Below are 21,624 nucleotides of genomic sequence, written 5' to 3'. Positions count from 1 at the left end.
TATGTGCGAATAGATAAAACAAACTAAGAGTACTTGGCGTTCAGGCTCCAATATACTGTACTGTACATAACTCCCTGCGCAAGACAACCATTTAAGAGCACAGAGATATATGTAAGTTATATGATATAACAAACCCACCCAGGGGAAAACAGAACCCTTAGTACCCTAAAGCTACATTCGGTAGCACCGTACAATGTATCAGCTGAGTTTAAGTAGACCAATTTGGTCAGCTGCTTGACACGTCACATATACAACATTGTCCTGGCAGGCTACGCATCATGAACTGCCTATTCTAGGCATGTGATACACCAACATTTGGCGAAAATCCCCCCTTCTTACCCCTACTGTAGGTTATGAACATCCGTTATAAACATGTGTATATGGGAAAACTGTAAAGTACAACAATAAAGTATATAGGGGTACTGGTTACACACACACAAACACCCACCCGCACACACACACACACCCACCCGCACACACACACACACACACAGACATACACACACACACACACGCACACACACGCACACGCACACGCAGGCTACTTGGTGTTGTTTATAGAGCATGTGGTGTGCAGGCGTTAACACTGGATGGTTGTATAGTTGAACGCTTCAATCTGTCATAAAACGAGAAGAGCCTCAGCGGCTTCCTCCTCCCTGTCAGCCCATTAAACCAACGGGCCACCGGGGGCAGCGAGGAGCAGTACTGGAACAAACTACTCACATTGTTTAGATTTTATTTTAACAGGGGTGGCGGTGGCTCAGTGGTAGAGTGGCTGGATGGTAACCGCAAGGTTGCCAGTTCGAACCCGGGCTCCAGAGTTAGTGTCGAAGTGTCCTTGAGCAAGACACTGAACCTCAAATTGCAGTAGTAAGTAACAAAGTAAAGGTGCTCAATTATGAATGGCCAATGGCACACATATTTGTGTTACAACATTTTTGGCGATAATTGTTCGATAAATAATCATAATCTTTTGATCAGCTATTTATCATAATCTAAATCTCCAAAGTAACTAAAGCTGCATGTCTTATAATAATTGTCGCGGAGTAAAATAAAGGCACTATTTTCCTCTCTATGATGTAGTGGAAGCAGATCGTATATAGAGTACTGAGGAAAAAAAGGAAAACAAGTAAAAGTTGTACGTATAGGACGGTACTGCACAGTAACTTGAGTAAAGGTACTGGGGTATACTCTCCGCCAGCGGCCATATAACTCCAAGAGCCTGTCACCGCATTAAAAGCAACGATGCCACTGGTGGCGACGGCGGCAGGCAAGGCTCCGCGGAGACATAAAAGAGAGCCTGCAGTCTTCAGCCACTCACGGCTGTTTCTCATCATTACGGAGGAGCTATTAAAAACACATTAAGGGTGTCAATGGTACGACATGCAAACGGGCCATCCTCCTCCCCCAGTGGCTCTCTTAACTGTCAACCCAGCCACGGACTGAGGGACGGGTGACACATGTCCCCACAGCCAGCCGTGGGAGAGAGGGGGGGGGGGGGGGAGTGAGGGGTTAAATCCACTAGTCATCCATCATATTCATCATCATAGTCTTCTCTATAGCCGCTAACATGGACTCCCCATGATGGAGACGTGATTTGGGGGTTAATCGTATATTGATTGGGTGTGATTGGTAAGACTATTGAGTGCATGACCTCTTGACATCATATATATATATATATATATATATATACATAGAGAGAGAGAGAGAGAGAGAGAGAGAGAGAGAGAGAGAGAGAGAAAGAGAGAAAGAGAGCCCTCTGGCTTCACATGCTCATCTCCAAAGAGCATCACCGCGGCCATTTGACTCCAATGGAAAATGTATCCAAACACAGATGTTATATCAGATGTAAGTCAATATAATAAACGACACACACAGAGTCACACACCTGACAACATCCCTGGGTTGGTATGTTTATATCTGGAACACAGTCCTTACAGTATATGCGACCTAAGACTTTGGTACTCTATTCTTGTTGCTAGCGGGTCCCGGTGGTCAAATACATTTTTCTTTTTTGCTTTTATGCATTTATTTCATATTTACATGTATATATCTACGATCGGATACGATATTTACAGTATGGAGTCTTGCATAACATTACTGTGGAGGGAAAAGGGTGTTTTTTTTGTTGTTAAAATAACGGGATCCAAGACCACTAACTGTTTCACGTGAGGACACAGAGAAAATGTCACGTTGTAGGACATTTTGGATCCGTTAACGCTATGTTTTTCTGATGTACGCCCACAAACCTATATGGAGGATAATGACATAATGATAATGACAACCAAAACTGGGACACCAGGTTGAAAGTGAGTAAATTGATGGTGTATTCTAGAGTTCAATATTGTACATTATTATTTAATATTTTTCACTGGGTCAAATCTAATATACATTAGCATACAGTACTGTAGGTACATCATTCGGCAATGGTGGAAACGCACACACACACACACACACACACACACACACACACACACACACACACACACACACACACACACACACACACACACACACACACACACACAATTTCCATCCATTTTTACAGTGAAATATATAGGAAGTGCCATTGCCACCTTTGTGACCCCAGTTCCGATCCTTTTTGTAACAATCACTCACACACACACACACGCACACACGCGCACGCGCACGCACACACACACACACACACACACACACACACACACACACACACACACACACACACACAAAAGGCGGCCTCCCCGAGCGCAGAGCTATTTCAGTATTACACTTTGGACCGTTTGTTATTCATGGCTTGAGCACCGAGGTGCTGACAAGCGTAACCTATTCTATTATTAGCTGGCTAAAAGTCCGGTTTAACGTGCCACAGGGAGATATTCCATCAGGGCAAATGACAGCCAGACCTTTTCACAGGATATAGGGGAACATTTTCCGCCTGACTAGAATAATCTTTAGAACAGTAAAAAAAAAAAGGCCATGCGAGCATGGGGGATAGGTGGGCCAAAGGAACTGCAGCTGCATGAGACTCCAGACCAGGCGGCAAGCTATCGCTTGCCACTGGAAATTAGGCCAATGAGGAAGTACTGAAAGTTCCTATTCATCTTTTCACATTTAAGATATTTTTTGGTCTTTTCTGCCTTTATTTGGTGAAAACAGGGAGAGAGAGACAGGGAGTGAAATATTAGAGCCAATGGGTCAGCCTGGCTGCCTTACCCCTTTTTACCATTAAAAAAAACATTTTAAAATAGCCTAGTTCAAATATCCAATCTCAAGCTCACAACATGTCAATGTAGAGCAGATTTTCAAAACAGTGAAATACGTTTAGAGATAAAGGGTAAGGCAAGATAGGGCCCTCTATGCGATACACGCCCTAACCACTAGGCCCCCCACATGAATCTGTTAACATTACAATATAATACCAATTATTTGGGGGCGTGCAAATATCACACAATATCTTCATGGCCCACCAGTGGGCCCCGGCCCACAGCCGTCCTACACACTCAGGGTCAGAGGAGGGACATGGCACTCGCAAAGAGGGGTCACGACTTGGCGCGGATGAAATATTGATGCCGTATATCTTAGCCAGCGAATAACCCCGACACACGCCAAGAACAACTGTCGCGCGTGTGAGACGCGCGCAAGTGCAAGTGCGTATGAATAATAATTCGGTGACCGCCATCTGTTCTGTGATGCTGACGAGATGTCGCGATCCCTGTCAGGCGCGATGAGGGCGCGGCGCCGCTGAAGGACAGAGTATGGTTAAATAATATTAAAAGCCCAGATGTGTCCGCTGGCACCGCGGTGTCCTCACTGTCGGGCAGTAACCTCGTATCTCCATATTTCAATAATATACTCGCAGGTTAATGCCATACTTCGTCACACTACACTGAGCAACGGTATAGCAAAAATACCCGATCTATACAAGCTCACGACGCTTGTAGATTGTTATTGAGACGCGCAGGTTATTGAGACGCACAGTGCTGAAATTTGCACCACTGCCGGGCCCGCTTGCCCAGGGGAGAAATTGCATTTTGTTTTACCTTCGGGTCAACATTTGTGTCAACACAGAAACAGGGTTTGTGTCAAAGGTTGTGTCTAACCTCGACGTGGAAGCTAAATGACTCAATAGAATAGCAGAGAGACCATACTGTATACAACCACGCCAATTGCATATTGGTATATTGTATTAACATAGTGTAGCATATAGATTGGACAAAATGTAATTGCATTAATATAATAGTTGCGGACGCTGCTGAACAATGCAAAACTACATAAAAATATACTATAAACTCCAAAACCACGCTCAGTGTAGTCACTGAGAGGCCTACTGATGACCAAGAGCAAGTTGTAAATACAGTATTGCTCTTGTTAAGATCGGTCTCCTATATTCATTTAATTCAGTCAAATATTTGATTGTCTCAAGAATGTGACAAAAATAACTTTGGTTGAAATATTCCTTTTAAGTGTGTCTGTGGGTTTTATAAATCATCAAACCGATGAAAAGTAATTAACAAGAGCCTGTGACAAAATCATAACAACTGGAACACCATACAGTAGTAGGTTTGTTTATTCCCATTCCCTGGAAGGTATTTACGACCATTGTGCACATAGGAGGTTTCCACTGGACAGCGACGGACAGGAGGAGAGCAGTATGGTTAAATAATAGAACAACCCCGCATGCGTCTGCTGGCCCCCTATGTATGGACGCTCCGCACGCACGCACACGCACGCACGCACGCACACACACACAAACACACACCTGCTGCAAGGAAAACCTATTAGATTAAGTGGCAGTTCTCAGAATATAAATATATACGGCCGAGTTAATGGAACAGCTGACAGTCTATTCTGGGGGGCCTGATCGCTCGGTAGGGTGGGGGCGTGGGGGGTTTGGGGGGTATCGCCCCCCCCCCCCCCACCCTTCTCCCTCCCCTCGCTCCCAGCAAACTGAGTCAATTTCTACATCTGGAATGAGGTTATCCCAGGGGGGTCTCTCTACACACCCTCCTTGTGTGAGACGCCTGAGGTGTGTGTGTGTGCGCCTCACGTGCGTGTGCGTGTGTGTGTGTGTGTGTGTGTGTGTGTGTGTGTGTGTGTGTGTGTAGGTGTGTGTGTGTGTGTGTGTGCGTGTGTGTGTATGTATATTACTATACTTGTGAGAGCCCACATGTCCCCACGAGTACAGTAGAATTGGAGAAATGATTTTTAGTCTTTAGTCTTAGGAACAGATTCGAGGTGGGGTTAGAATTAGACATTTAGAGGTCAGGTTCACTGGTCGGGGTTAGAACTATGGCTCATTTATACATAGTAGTAACAGCCAGTGTCGTCGTGCATCGAAAAAAGCACCTACAAGCTCACACAACGCAACCGAGCTTGTAGATCGGCTAGTTTTTGGGCTTCACGGTTACGGTTGAAAATTTTGAAAATAGCATTCATAAAATGCTGTTGTCCTCACAAGTACTGTATGTGAGTATACCGAGTGTGTGTGTGTGTGTGTGTGTGTGTGTGTGCACGTGCGTGCGTGCGTGCGTGTAATGCGTATGCATATGTGAGAAACACGGGGACTAAGGGGAAGATGAATTAAGCAGCTCAGCTAGCTTCTACACAGATTCCAGGAGACAGGCCGGGGACATGGGCCTCTTTATCTCTCCATCTCCACCAAACATTCCATACGATCCGTCCTCGTATACACCACCGCCGTCCTGCTGTGCTCCCATGCGTTTGTTCGTCATGGGGTATATTTACACGCATATCTGCACATCTGCATACCGCACTTTATCGTTATCATCAAAGAACGCCTTTGATGTTTGAACTTCGGTAGAACTTTGGGTTTACACACAGTTATAGCTGGGTGTGATATCGTTTGTGTTATACCAGGGGCGTCAATGCAGCAACGGCCAATTGTTATATATATTTTTCCTTTAAGAAAACAAGCAGGCACACTTTTTTTTACTAGACCGGTGCCCGGCTGTAGAACACTGAGTCGGTAACGATGGAAGTTGGAGATCCATGGCCCGACCCGGCTATGCAATACCCGTTGTACCCGTTCCACCCATCTGTCTGTGTCCCTTTTATGCCCATATATGGACATTTCTGTATCTGTATCTCTGTGTCCCTTTATTCATATATATGGAGTTCTGTGTCAGGCTTGCACAAATATCGAGTGTTGTGATGTCAGAACAGCTCCATATATGGAGATATAGGGGTGATCAGGTCCAGAGCCCGGGCAGAGGCCCTTTGTGGCGGTTCTGGACAACCGTGGGTCCGACCGACTAGACACCGGGTACTGCACTCCCTGTGGGGGTTTGGAACACGTGTGTCATATTTGAAGTCGGTGGAGCGAACGGTTCTCCAGGTAAGTGCATTACAGACGTACATATATTATATGTACATACTGTACAGAGACATGGTGCACTTATAGATAGATTGGCAGAATCTGCTTTGTTTGCATTTCACATCTTGGGTAATAATGTGACTTTCTTTTTTTTTTGTAACAAGAGTGAACTGAATAATAATAAGTTCAATAATTCCTGATCTCAGAAGCAACAGTTCAATATGGCTCTAATCACAGGGGTTACAACAGTATAGCGTTGCTGCCGGGCAGAAATCTTGTATCTCAAATATTTCAGCAATTTTTCTCCGTAAAATTAATAATAAACAAATAAAACAAGAATGCTTTCAGACATACAGTACACGGTCACCACCATGACAGAATAAAGCATACGGTACAGTTACAACACATAATAGCACATCTCACCTGGGTGTTGATTCTTATGGCGCCGATCGATGGAATCTCAAAGTAGTAACCTGATAATGAAGGAGAGAGCAGTCCGTCAATACGCTGTACAATCATGACAGTCAAGCGTGATTAATGCTTATAGTCGTCCATTTTGGATGTACACTTGCATTTTCCATGTTCCCCTAATGCGCCTAATGGTCATGAATGCACACAGCATGTCGCTCACAAAAGACAATACAACAGAAAACGGTGCATCTGAGGAGTGAAAATCGAATCATTTCAGGCTATTACATGCAACGCCATCAGCACCAGACGGGCAACGAGCAGAGGTTGAACCTAACCAAGTATATTTACTCAAAACCTGTACTTTATTTCAGCGTTTCTATTAAAAAAAATAGAAAACTTTATAGTTCTATACAACTGAGAGGCAAATAGTGTACACTGGTTACTCCACAACAATGATTTGGCAGCTTTAATTACTATTAGTTAGTTAGCGAATTTAGTTATTTATACATTAACCACTTAAACCATATTTTATACTTCATGCAAAGTGTTGTGAGCTTGCTGATCTGCTATTTTGGAAAGATTTCAACACATCTTGAGAATAATGAGTACCGGTACTTCTAATTTTGGCATTCAACGTATATTTTGATGCCAATACTTTTGTACTTTTAAGCAACATTTTGAATTAAAAAAAAGCCCTGTGCTTGTAACACTGCGTTTCCATATTGTGGTATCGATGCTATACCTTTACTTAAGTAAAAAGATCCGTGGTACCGTCCGTACCACCACTGTCCGTTTGGTGGACTGAAAATCGAAGCGCGAGCTGATCATGCAGGAGGCTCTATGGGCGAGCAGGGAGTCGGCCCTGCTGACCCCCAGCATCTCATCATTGTTCTGCTGGGTGTAAATGCTCATTGGGAATGCTGCTGAGCCCCCAGGCGGTGAGCGCTGATTAGGGACGGAAGAGGAGAGCGGGCCGGCTGGGTCAATAACCACCCGCTCCCACCAAGTTATTAAAGTGTTTATACAAAGAGGCGCGAAATGGAGATACATGCCCAGAATGTTAAGAGGGAAGGAGTCTTTGTCGTTTAATTTGGAGACATTATGCACTCGTTGCTACTGTGGCTTTCTTGCACAGATACTGCATTCTCATTGCTTCATTGGTATGAATTTTTTCCCAGATTCTATGCCGAACTCCTCAAGTCATTTTTTAACCATACAAACCCCTTGCGAGGACCAGGAAAAACTGTCCTCACAATGTCTATTCCTCAAATTCTACTGTACTTGTGGGAACATTTGGCCCTCACAAGTACAGTCCACACACACACACACACACACACACACACACACACACACACACACACACACACACACACACACACACACACACACACACACACACACACACACACACACACACACACACACACACACACACACACACACACACACACACACACACTTTCTATAGTCTTATTCCGAGAACTCTGTTTGTTCTAATGCTTTTGGTTGTCTGTCAGAGAAGGTGACATCTATAGTTGTGGCCTGGGTCAATTGGTAACAGAAAGGGCGGAGAGAGAATCAGCGTTGGGGACTGTATAAGCTATTGTAATGTTCTGCTGCCTGAGCTAAAACAGCACAGCACTACTTGTCAGCAGGAAATATGGAATTTAGTGATTTACTTGCCTAATGAAAACCATCAACAGCCACCCGTTTGTCTCTCCCAACTTCATGGCTCTATTTGGGCATGTTTACGACAGCTTACGCTGAACTACAACCACCATCGCCGTAAAAAAATGAGGAGTCACCTATTATTTGCCGGCTTTAGAATTGGTTTTAAGGTTTCAGTCAGAATGTTTAATGTTCTGGAGGGTTCTGCCGTCTGTGGACCTCTGTGTGAGCTGGGGGGGGGGGGGGGGGGGGGGGGGCAGGATGACTCAAAGACGCCGCTTATTGAGTTTGTCGTTAGAGCTCCTGGGTTTTTCGAAAGCACTTCCATCCAGAAAAGGTTGGGACCTCCGTTTCTCAGCGAGACTATTACTAACATAGTATTACATTACTGCAAGTACCTATTAATTGGTTTCACAATTACAATTCATTGATTATTCCATGTTTTAAAAGAAAAGATATATATTTTTAACATACATTTTGTTTAATAATAATATTAAGTATAAGTTACTTTATCTATAAAATATTTTTTTAACACTGCACCCGGGTGGCACAGTGGTAAGGTAGGGTGATAATTGTCACTGCATGTAATCCTATGGCTGGGGTGACACCTGTCAGGGAGTGATGGGCGGGAGGAGTAGGACGAAGGCACTACGTCCTTCCGGTGGGGGCTCCTCACAGGTGAGTCAGTAGGATACAACAGCAGTGACGACAAATACAAATGTGTGTGGAGGCCTGGGGGAATCAATTGGCATAACAACAAAAATGGCCCACTTTGCAATATCCTCATGCATATGAATCTCCAATGTCACAATTTCCCACATTTTCCCACAATACTCATGCCTACTAATTTGTCTTGCGTTATTCCCCCACAAGTGGGTCACAAGTGGTGTCTGTGTCCTTGTTCAGTCACACAGGGAGAAATGCCGGAGTCAAGAAAGAGCCTTGGTTCTCCTCAAACCAAGTGAGACAACAGCCAGTTTCCTGGCCTGGGAGAGAGAGAGGGGGGGGGGATCTATGTTCGTGCGTGGAGAAACCTTGTAAAATAAGCTTCATGTAGTGTAGACCTACTATTTTTGCAATTATTTTACTTTCTATTTTAAGTGGAAGGAAAATCAATTACACACCCCATGAAGCCTTGCATTCATGAAGTCTCCGGTAGGAGACTCAATTGAGCATTGAGCCTACCAGAGCATGTAGTTGGTTCCATCAAAGACAATGGTCTTCAAGCCTTTAAACGCAGAGTTCATACATCTCCTTACACTGACTGTTGAGCTGCAGTGAATCGTATGATGTGGCCAATGGATATAATCTCACTTGCCTTTTGTCCACAATTGCATCGAATAAAAATAAAATTAAACAAGAGCTTGTGACTAAACAACTACACTGGGTCAATAATTGGAAGACAGGTTCTTTTTTTCCACCTCCATTGTCTGTAAACTTAAAGTAACAGTTGTTGGACATATAAGGTTTCCACTCGACCACGAGAATATTGGACATGCGTCAGTCATGGGCGAAGGGTTCTAGTGTTTCACTGTGTGGGGTGTATCGTGTCAGGGAGCTGCTGCCTCTGTTCGGGTGTGATATACCAAAGAGTAATAAGTAGTGCTAGATGTAAGGGCAGTTCCTCAGAGGCCCGGCCTTGTCAACACATTGTCTGCCACAGAGACCTCACTAGACTGCTGGTGAACAGTTAGAGTGAGTGAGCATGTTGGCACTGAGGCGTACACAATCCTGGACTTCCCCCAGTCTGAGACAGAGGGATGTCACACTTATCACCTCACTGACATATTCCTCCTGATAATTAATAGCAACTGGCGTGTCATATGTGTGTGTGTGTGTGCGCGCGCGCGCGCGCGCGCGTGTGTGTGTGTGTGTGTGTGTGTGTGTGTGTGTGTGTGTGTGTTGTGTGTGTGCGGCCAAATTTCCCCACAACTGTATTTGGGATTTGAGAAATATACATTGTGAGGAGCTTTTTCTTGGTCCTCACAAAGAAATGGATGTTTTGTGGTTGGACACCCCATGTGTCCAAAACTGTCACTTTTCAGGATTCAAATTCCCAAGTAGCGAAACTAGCACATATACAAGCTCAAAGCGTGTCGTTTTGAGCTTGCAGATCTGCTACCTTTGTTGCCTTTGTGCGACGTGTGTGTGCGATTTGTGTGTGTGTGTGTGTGTGTGTTTATGAGGAGGTGGGGGTAGCCCTACTTCTGAATCTCTTGGCTCAACTGGCAATGGAACTAATAGGAGAAGTTAGCTCCAGGATAGACTGCCACGGGCCCTAAAACATCCACAACATCTGCTGTCCAAGAGAGCAGGAGGTAGAAAGACGGCGGTAGCTCAGGGGTAGAGTGGCTGGATGGTAACCGCAAGGTTGCCAGTTCAATCCCGGGCTCCCCCAGAGTTAGTGTCAAAGTGTCCTTGAGCAAGACACTGAACCCCAAATTGCTCCTGATGTGCTGGTCGGTGCCTTGCATGGTTTCCGCCGCCATCGGTGTATGAATGTGTGTGTGAATGGGTGAATTGATGCACAATCTATGTAAAGCGCCTTGGATAAAGGTGCTATATAAATGCACCATTTACCATTTACAGACTGATCACCATGCGAAAGCAACCATTTTTTTACTTCTCAAGATGGCAGCGCAACACTTTGGGAGCTTGGATATCTGCTATTTTCACGACTAAATTCACCCTTACAGTAAATGATGATATGATGGGTTGGCTGGGGAACGCGCCGAGACCCCCCACTACGTTAACACAGCCTGGGGTTACTGCATCATCTCAGCGTTCCGGATAGTGTCACGCTGAGATCAAGAACAACTCCAGCAAAAAGACTTCACACGTTGATGCTTTGTAAGGGCACGGTATGGCTGAGTTTTTGTTTTGGTTGTGTCAAACAAAAACCTACTTAAGGGCCTACTTAAACTACTTAAGGTGTGAGGACCAATTATATGAAGATAGGTTGAATATGGGTGAAGTTATTCAAGTTAAGTGGTCAGATGGGTGTGCCGCGGAATGCTGTTCAGAGCATATTTATTTGAATGATCAGTCAATCGATTGTGTGCTGACTGGAATCAATGGAACCGACATAGTATACTTCAGTAACACATTTTCAACATCATTTTTACAATAATTTTCATATTACCGCCGGTAATGTGATATTATCATTTACATTTGAACTGTTTTCGTTTCACAATTATTTTGGGCGCCCATTTGTAATATCGTCATGGTCCACGAGTGGGCCCCTGCCCACAGGTTGGGACTGGCTGATAGGCTAGGTTCAGTAGGTCACCATGACATTCCATTTGAATGATGGCCGTGTGTGATAAAACACAGCATATAGTACGCCCACATGAACAACTGGATTCATAAGTTCACATAGTGACCACAACTACCGTATTATCTGTGGTGGACAGTACCAAAGTACATTTACTTGAGTACTGTACTAAAATAAATAGTATCTGCACTCACAAGTACATTATGAATTAAACTCTTAAGCCCTATTCAAATAAAATGAAAATATAAGATTTACAGTTAAAAAACAAAACAAGACATTTTTCACTATATTTTTTGGGACATTTCTGGAAACTCCCTGACTCCAGTACCTTAACTCAAGTACATACTTGCCCGAGCAACCGTCACTTGTAGTTTAAACATTTAACCAGGAGTATCTCTACTCTGAGTCCAGTACAGGGACTGTGATGTCCACCTCTGCTTATAATTAGCACCATTGTTGAACATCCACCCACCTTTATTGGCACAGGCGATCCACTGCAGTGGAGTGACGTCGTAGTTATGCTGGCCCACAGAGAAGGTGAACACACGGACCTGGGAGGACGCACGCACGCGCACGCGCACGCACGCACGCGGCAGCGCACGCGCGCGCGCACACACACACACACACACACACACACACACACACACACACACACACACACACACACACACAGACACACACACACACACACACACACACACACAAACACAGTTACAATCAGTGGTGTAAAGTAACTAAGTACATGTACTTAAATAGGGAGGGAATTCCACTGAATATAGTGTCTGCGTAATAAAATGAATTTTCAACTTGAGAGAACACGATGGTATGAATTCCCCTGGTAGACGCAGTAGAAAGAGCTAACAAGTCAATCCCGTCACCCCCACGCCCCTCTTCCTCGCCCCTCCCCGGTGACTTACATCACATGAGTGGGAGTGACAGACATGTCAAACTTCAATATTTATGCCTAAATGACAGTTATCTGTCATGAGGGTTAGTGAGAATGAATATGGGTTCTGGCTATGCAGTGGGAGAATGAAAATGGGTTCTGGCTATGCAGTGGTAGAATGAATATGGGTTCTGGCTATGCAGTGGTAGAATGAATATGGGTTCTGGCTATGCAGTGGTAGAATGAATATGGGTTCTTGCTATGCAGTGGTAAAATGGATATGGGTCATGGCTATGTAGTGGGAGAACGGAGTTACTTTCCACCACTGGTAGGCCTACTAACTCAAGTAAGCTACTGTTACTTTTTTGAGTTTTTATTTTATTTTTCTTTACTTTACTTGAATATTTCCAATTTTCAATACTTCTACTCCACTACATCTCAAAGGCAAATACTGTACTTTTGACTCCACTACAATTATTTGACTACTTTAGTTACTAGCTACTTTGTGGATTTGTATTACAAAGCATACACCAACAACTTCAGCAATTTAAAAATAGCTGATTAAATGTTTTATTAGCTCATGACATTGTGAGCTAATAAAACAAAGAGAATGGAAAGAGAAGAGCAATGAAACAAACAATGAGTGAACGTGTCGGATGTAATTTCATGGATGCTGATGATAAAGTGGATAATTAGTCAGCGGGTCAGAGCTGTTAACACCAGCCAGCTAGACAAGGAAAGAGTTGGACGAGAGATTACTCACTAGTAATATGGGCATGGATATGTACAGAAAACCAATCTATTCAGCAATATAATAGACAATTTTTATTTGAAAATATCAGAACTACAGGCTCACAATGTGTAATGTAAAAACCGAGTGGTGCAACTCCCCTATCCCCCCCCCTCTCATTAGCAGGCACAGCACTACCCCTCTCTCCGTTTCTGGCGCCCCCTACTGGTAGTAATGAGTCACATACTCGTGCTCATGACAACATACAGGTACACAGGTACACGGACATTGCTGGTTGTAAAAGTGGTTGCACCACTCAAAAAAGGAAAGTGTAATGTTTTTTAAACATCTTAACATCGACTGCCAGAATTGTTTCAGTCTGTATACCTTCCCTGCCGAGGTCTTTTCAGCCCTATATCTTATTTTGAAGACCATTAACTATGTTAGGGAGTTAGGGAACTTTTTCACTGCCGGACCATTTCCTGTTTGTCGATCGCCTAGCAACCGAGAGCTATCCAAAGAGTAGTGGAGATGGCGATCTTACATAATTCAATACAAAATCATCTGAACCCGTTTTAGAGAGAGAGAGAGAGAGAGAGAGAGAGAGAGAGAGAGAGAGAGAGAGAGAGAGAGAGAGAGAGAGAGAGAGAGAGAGAGAGAGAGAGAGATCACAGGTGGCAGACGAGAGGATAACAGCCACAAAGGATGAAAAGAAAGCTTGGAAGATGAAAGTGTCTGGATTTTGTTGTGCACAGCACACAGATTGGGCCTGCTGGCAACTCTGCCTATAGCCAGAACAATGCCTTCTGATAGAGTAAGACATTGAGAGAGAGAGAGAGAGAGAGAGAGAGAGAATGCAGCTTGAATATTAAGCCATTTTTGTACAGAGATCCTGCTATAACAGTGTAAAAGAAGAGCCGCCATTAATGGCACCTTTGTTCTATTACACAGAAACAAACAAAGCCTCCTGCGTGTGTTGCTTTTTTCTTTCTTTTTTTTGCGCCAGGCGGCGTTCCGGAACCGTGAGGCCTGACGTGTGACAACACATCAGCGCCGGCGTCTAGTGTTTATGATGACAGCTGCTGTTGTCGCTAGATTTTATACATTCACGATTGTACGCATTTTAATCCACAAAAATATAGACAAAGAAAATGGACTGACGTCGTAGACGCAATGCAGTTCACAGAAGCTCCGCCACTGAAGCGTTTTTGTTCACCCAGCGACATAAAGGCTGTTTTTTCCAAACAACTAGAGCATGCTAAAGTTTTATAACCATTCAGTGGCTGTCAAAAAGAACATTCTAAAGTTGACAAAAGTCACTTTGTGACAAAAGTTTCCCCCACTCTCTCTCTCTCGCCCTTGTTTGCTCGCTCTATTTCTCTCTCTCCCACTCCCACTCCCACACAAGGTCGAGAGATGAATTCAGAGCCTAGTTTTATGGTAGAATTCAAATTCGAATTTTTTGTGATTGATGTTATTCAGTGAAATAATGATATAATATTGTCTCTGTTGGGTGGAAACCTCATTATGTGCAAAACTGTTACATTTCAGGGTTCAAATTCAAATATAGCAAAAGTAAAAATTGCAGATCCATCTGTGACACTGGAGTATGTAAGTATGGCATTAACATTCCAACGTGGTCCTGTCAGTGCAAACATACTAGGTGGCAAAGCACTTTATACATACTTGATGCATGTCATGAATTCTTATTCTCTTAGCCCACGTCTCTGGACAAGCATGTGCATCTACCCTGCCTCATTTATACTCCTTTGTACGACGGTGTCGTGTGGCAAAAAGAACAGCCGCACGCTGTAAGACGTAAAGCGCCGACGCGACACCGCCGTGCGGACAAAGCAAATCACGGAGCTTTCGCCGTGTGCCACGAGCTGGCAGAGTTAACGGATGAGCAGATTAGCAGCCTCGTGGCGACAGACTGACCGTTTTGTTGGGCCAGTTGTACTTCTCGAAGATCTCCTGCTGACGATCTTCACCGCCATCTGTAAACATCATTATCATCTTATTGCAGCCGGCCCTCGGGGCACTGCTCTCCTGTGAAACATGAGGGGGGGAGAGAGAGAGAGAGAGAGAGAGATACAGAGAGAGAGAGAGAGAGACAGAGACAGAGACAGAGACAGAGAGAGAGAGAGAGAGAGAGAGAGAGAGAGAGAGAGAGAGAGAGAGAGAGAGACAGAGAGACAGAGAGACAGAGAGACAGAGAGACAGAGAGACAGAGAGACAGAGAGACAGAGAGACAGAGAGAGAGACAGAGAGACAGAGAGAGAGACAGAGACAGAGACAGAGACAGAGACAGAGACAGAGACAGAGACAGAGACAGAGACAGAGACAGAGAGACAGAGAGACAGAGAGACAGAGAGAGAGAGAGAGAGAGAGAGAGAGAGAGAGAGAGAGAGAGAGACAGAGACAGAGACAGAGACAGAGAGAGAGACAGAGACAGAGACAGAGACAGAGACAGAGACAGAGACAGAGACAGAGACAGAGACAGAGACAGAGACAGAGACAGAGACAGAGACAGAGACAGAGACAGAGAGACAGAGAGACAGAGAGACAGAGAGACAGAGACAGAGACAGAGAGACAGAGACAGAGACAGAGACAGAGACAGAGACAGAGAGACAGAGAGACAGAGAGACAGAGACACACACAGAGAGAGACAGAGACAGACAGAGAGACACAGAGAGAGAGAGAGAGAGAGAGAGAGAGAGAGAGAGAGAGAGAGAGTGGAAAGAAAAGACAGTTAGAAAGTATAGACAGAGACAGAGCACCCAGGGGAGGTTGAATATTCAGGAGACTTACATCCTAGAGAAAGTGAGAGAGAATGAGAGAAAGAGAGACAGAGAGAACCAGAGACAGACAGAGACAGACAGAGAGAGAGAGAGGACATTGATCTATTTTTTCAAACATTAAAAAAAATAAACATATATTTCCTATACCCTTTTCCTATCATGTACACACCCCATTTAGAGTGCAGTACATCACTTTTCTTTTATGCTGGAGCATTTAAAAACAAAAAAAAATGTGGTGGTGGGTGGGTGGGGGTATATGTGGTGGTGGGTGGGTGGGGGTATATGTGGTGGTGGGTGGGTGGGGGTATATGTGGTGGTGGGTGGGTGGGGGTATACGTGGTGGTGGGTGGGTGGGGGTATATGTGGTGGTGGGTGGGGGGGCTGCAGGCTCCTGGCTCCATGCCTCCGGGAGCCCACCAGAGGAATACAAAGTGTGTGCGTGTGCCCCCCACGCCTCTCCTCTGGGCTGCACGCGCGCCGCTCATCCATCATCCCATCAGCGCCCATTAGGGTGGCAGCCTGCTAAAATACACAGCGTTGCAGCAGACGGGTGGCGCCGAGGCGAGGCGAGGCGGGCACCTGTGTCGGTGGCCACATGGGAACCGCCGCCGCCGCTGGTGGGAAGCTGCTATAGGTACATTTACTCAGGTAGATCGCTGCTCCCCAAATAAAACGGTGGGTCGGGACCTATCGTATTGGGTCGTGGACCAGTTCTTATGGGTCTCTATAAAAAAGGGAGATATATCTCCCTTTTCCCGTTTCCTTGAAGTAAAAAAAAGTATACATACACTATATATTTCAAAAGATTTTAACTTTAACTTTCCATTCTAAAACAATTTTTTTTTTACCAAAAGTATTGAATTAATAAAATGATTTTTTTAAATAAAAAAAGGTAGTGAAAATAGCAGATCTACAAGCTCACAAGCTACAACGTTTGGGAGCCACTGCTTTAGATGGCGTGTCATTCAAACAGATGCTTGGTTCATCGTTTTCCTGGTATCCTAATAGTTTCAATGCACAGAATATTATTTTGACAGTGTACTGTTTTACCTGTATGCTAGTTTACTGAGGGTTAAATGCTAAATGCCTATACGTTTATACTTCTACTACACTATGTCTCAGAGGCAAATATTTTTCCAAAAGTCTATCTCGATGGCTGTTGTGCTAATACTCAAGTATAATTTTCAATACAGGCCTTTTTCTTGTAACAGACTTTTTCTACACTGACTGTAGTACAGTGGTATTGGTATTTAAGTACATTAAAGTAATTCCACCACACTTTGGTGTACAGTGCATGGCGAACATCACTTCTAAACAGGCATGCAGCCAACACCTCCGCCATTCTGGAAGCCTCTAAAGTGAAGCCGGTTCATTCCATGTCAGCACCACTTCATCATTGTTAATTCAACCTACACCGCACAGAAACCCGAGTGCTACTCCCAAAACGTGTGCAAAATGCACTGGATTTCCGTAGCTGCAAAGTAATTAGGCATGATTGTATCATTGACAGATTTGTTAATTCCCTGCATTTTCCTGTGAATACTTTTTTTTTTGCTGACAGTGTGCCAGCTCTGTTTCATAATTCCCCACCCTGCAAATTAGCATATCGTTGTGCCATGTATACCTGCACTGAAGCCCAATGTTGTTTATGAAGAATGCAGAGGCACTGAGTTTTGCAGAAACTTTTCTTACTATCAGCAGCGATGACCACTGGCTCTCCAACACTTTCAAGTCTGAGACCCCAAAATGTATATGTATTTGGCCACAGACCCCCCCCCCCCCCCCCCCCCCATTTAAAAAGGTTCTGTGCCAGGGACCCCCATAAGAGAAGACAATATTCAACATGGTTCACAATTTTTTTTTTTTTTTTTATTTATTTAAATTATTATCCCACGATTTTGTAACCCAGTTTTCTTTTCACCCAGTGCCAATTATCTAATGTAATCCTGGGCGCTACACTTCCTCTGCCAAGCTGGGGGGGCAGCGGACTGACCTCATGCCTCCTTCTATGCATGAGGAGTCCAAGCTGCTTCTTTTCACCTGACAGATGGGAATTTCCCCGGCCGGACGTAGCGCGTGGAAGGGACACGTTATTCCGACCAGTTCCTTTCCCCTCCATCAGGCGCCCCGGCTGGCCAGGGGGAGGTAGTTTTAGAGACCAGGATTACTGCATGTTTTTGTGAGGGTATCTACCCTAGGGGACACGGGGAGAACATGCAAACTCCACACAGAAAGGCCCTTTCGCCAACCCCGCCTCGGGTATGGGCACTGATGACGCGGAGGAGGGAACACGCCGCCAGTGCCCACAGCGTCCCAATCGAACCCAGGACCTTCTAGCTGTGAGGCGACAGCACTACCAACTGTGCCACCGTGCCCCACAATTACTTATCAAAAGTAGCAGATTTACAAGCTCTGCTACATTAGCTTGTAGATCCTTTGCTAAACTAATTTAGCTGGGGACCCCCTGGAACCCCCTCCACTTTGAGAACCATTGCGTTTGACAAAGCTCATGTGATAGCACCACTATTTCACATATATTGTGTATGTTGTTTGCTTTCTTTATTCTTTATCATTCTCTTGAAACAGCAAATGTTGGGACCTTGTGGCTTTTATGCCTTCATTATGGCACAGTATAGGCTCACAGGAAATGCAGAGAGAGATGACATGCAGCAAAGGCCGTCAGGATCCGCACTCAAACCCAAAATGCCAGGCTACATTGTGGCATAGTCTTGTGGTGCGACAGTCAGTGGGGAAAAGTAAACAAGTACATGTACTCAAGTACTGTACACATTCAAGGCATTTCTTTTTTTACTTTTACAGTTTTAACTCAAAGCTTTGCTTCTGGGGCGTCCCTGGGCTGGAACAAAATATTTTCAGATGGGTGGCAAATACATTATAATGTTGAGGGTCCTTGACATGATTACGTTTGAGCACCACTAAACATTCTACTACACAAAAACGTTTTTGAGAAAATGATTTAGAAGACATTTCGGACTTCAGGTCTTAATGTTAATCAGGTCACTTAAATAAAGTGGTGAAAGGGACAGCTTCTTACATTGAGAAGCTGCTCAAAGGCAAACGTGAAGCCAGTCTTGTAGTCTGTGGTCCCTTTGGCCTGCATGTGAGACACAGCCTCCTTGAAGATCTTCTTGTTCCGGATGTTGGCTTGAACTAACGTCTTGAAGCAGGGGACCACAGCGTCGGCCTTCTCATTGAACTGGGTTCATGGGAACAAAGACAAAAGCAAATAGAAAAAACATGACTCTTCTTCTCTCTTTCTGGTGCTTTGTGGCAGCTGCAGTGCCACTTACAGGCTGGGCATAATGTACTATACAGGCGTACTCAGTGGGTGTGTGGCGCTTTTGTGGATTCATGTGGACACACATCATTAATTGAGACGATTCCATGTGTGCGGTGAACGTTTTGACCCCGTGACGTTTTATAAAAAACATCCTCGTGGGGACATGCCCTGAGGTTTGACAAGCCTCACAATTATGGGCTTAGTGTTATTGTTCCTGTCGGGTGGAGACCTCTTTTTCTAGACACAGATATGATTGGCTGTGTTCTAAGGTTCTCTCCCCTTTCTCCCTCCCTCTCCGTCTTTCTCCTTCTCTCTTTTCCTCTCCCTTCATCTGTCTCCCTCTCTCTATATATCTGATTGAATACTTTTACAAATTGCAAACAGTACAGCAATTGCGCAATTACAATTACGCAAGCAATGCTAAAAAGGTTAACACAAAAGGCCTTGATGCCTTATTGTTTCCATTGTGGTCCTATACACTATGTATTCCATTCATAATCAAGACATACAGTACAATAGGCTACATAACGGACCATACAATAATACCAGGAGGAATACAAGTTTGACAAATTCTTAGTATACATAGCTTGTTGATTACTTTTGATGCAGTAATGGTCATTTTTCATTTATGGCAATTCAAATTAAAACACACTTATTAGGCTGGTTTTGAATGAGGATATTGGGGTGATGGTTTGATGGTAGAGCATTCCACATTTGTGGCAAATTTGTGGGAGTACAATTAAGATGCTGTCTCTCCCTCTTTCCCTCTCTTGCAGTATGTATGTATGTATGTAGTACGGTCTAGGACGTGGCTGCCCCGTGCCTCTGCGGCTGGCAGTAAACACAGCTAATTACAACCTTCCACACAAAGAACAGGTGCGAGCTGAAAATGCCAATGGAAACCATTGAACAGAGACGCTGAAGGTAATATCATCTGTCTCATCTCATACACAGCATTAGTCTACAAGTGCGCACGTGCACGCACGCACGCATAAACGTGTATAGGTTTATGTGAACAGGCAGGTGTGTGCGTTGCCTCGGTGTATGCGGTCAGGGTGGCGTTGGGAATGGATGATTAGAAACCATGTCTGTAACACCTAGTGTTCAAACATCGTTTCTTCTTGAAGGTCAACTTCAAAACCAGTTGACATTTTCAGGACGGAATGATGTAAAACGTTTGTCTGCGGCTGCGCGCACATGTGTGTGTGCATGGGTGCGTGCATGTGTGTGTGTGTGTGTGTGTGTGCGTGTGTGTGTGTGTGTGTGTGTGTGTGTGTGTGTGAAAAGCTGACATTTCTCATAGTTTGTGTTGCTTCATATTCAAATTGCTTGGAGAGCACATTGGTGTGGGCTGAACTATTCAAAGTCAGATCAATGTGGATGTTTGTCAGAATAACCTAATGTCAAACTCCAGCCTCCAGGTGTTGTCATGTACACAAAAGGTGGCTGGGGTCTGCAATGCATCCCCAGGGTTCATCTAACTGTACAAATATATTCATAAGCAGTGGGAGAAATACGCAAAACCAGTTCTATGAAAACAAACAAGGCCAATAGAAGCTACAAGGCCACATGGGGCACTTTACACCTACATTAGGGAGCCCATATGACGTCTGGGGACATTTTAAGGTCTTTTTTAATAATATAAAACCGGCTCTTGTGTGTGTGTGTGCTCTTTTTTTCTTTTCTTTTCTTCTTTTTTGCTTCCTTGTTTACGGTCCGACTGAACTGTCTCTTAACTCTAAATCTACGGCGCTCTCCATGGTTTTGATCAAAACGTCATAATTTCTAACTTAACCAATCATCTCGTTTGGAATATAATCGCTTCTAGAAAGAGTTGAGATGTGACAGCGCAAAGTAGTAATGGAAGATTATACCCCACGGTTTTGGGGGGAAATGGAAGGTGGGGCTTTTCTGAGTAAAATCTGCCTCATCTGCTGAGCACTCTAGCACCCTTATTCTTCCCTTATTCTTGTGTTTTTAGCTAAAACGTCATTGAAATTAACAACAAAAAGTACAGTAAAATCATATTGAATGTTTTCTTTTAAAAGGAGAGGGCCTGGTATTGACTCCTGGGGGACCCTGGTCAACCAAGTGTACAGGGTTTAAGAGGCTAATGTCATGCAGGCGCGTGTGCACGCACGCACACGCACACACACACACACACACACACACACACACACACACACACACACACACACACACACACACACACACACACACACACACACACACACAC

The 21,624-nt window shown here is 44.4% G+C and overlaps 1 protein-coding gene across 1 annotated transcript in view; it reads right to left on the bottom strand.

Moving 5' to 3' along the window:
- The window catches only part of cacna2d2a (calcium channel, voltage-dependent, alpha 2/delta subunit 2a), a gene marked incomplete at both ends in the record, with an annotated part of 161,527 nt that overhangs the window by 24,404 nt on the left and 115,499 nt on the right, over window positions 1-21,624 (bottom strand). The window contains 4 exons of the mRNA XM_083771116.1: window positions 6,740-6,789; window positions 12,142-12,220; window positions 15,224-15,334; window positions 19,143-19,304. Coding sequence (XP_083627242.1) covers window positions 6,740-6,789; window positions 12,142-12,220; window positions 15,224-15,334; window positions 19,143-19,304 — 402 coding nt within the window. The remainder of the gene's footprint in view (window positions 1-6,739; window positions 6,790-12,141; window positions 12,221-15,223; window positions 15,335-19,142; window positions 19,305-21,624) is intronic.

Source organism: Protomyctophum parallelum (genome assembly GCF_964188405.1).
Source record: "Protomyctophum parallelum genome assembly, chromosome: 8".
NCBI classification, from domain to species: Eukaryota; Metazoa; Chordata; class Actinopteri; order Myctophiformes; family Myctophidae; genus Protomyctophum; species Protomyctophum parallelum.
Note: the sequence above shows the minus strand (reverse complement) of the source record. Positions and strands in the feature narration are given on the sequence as shown.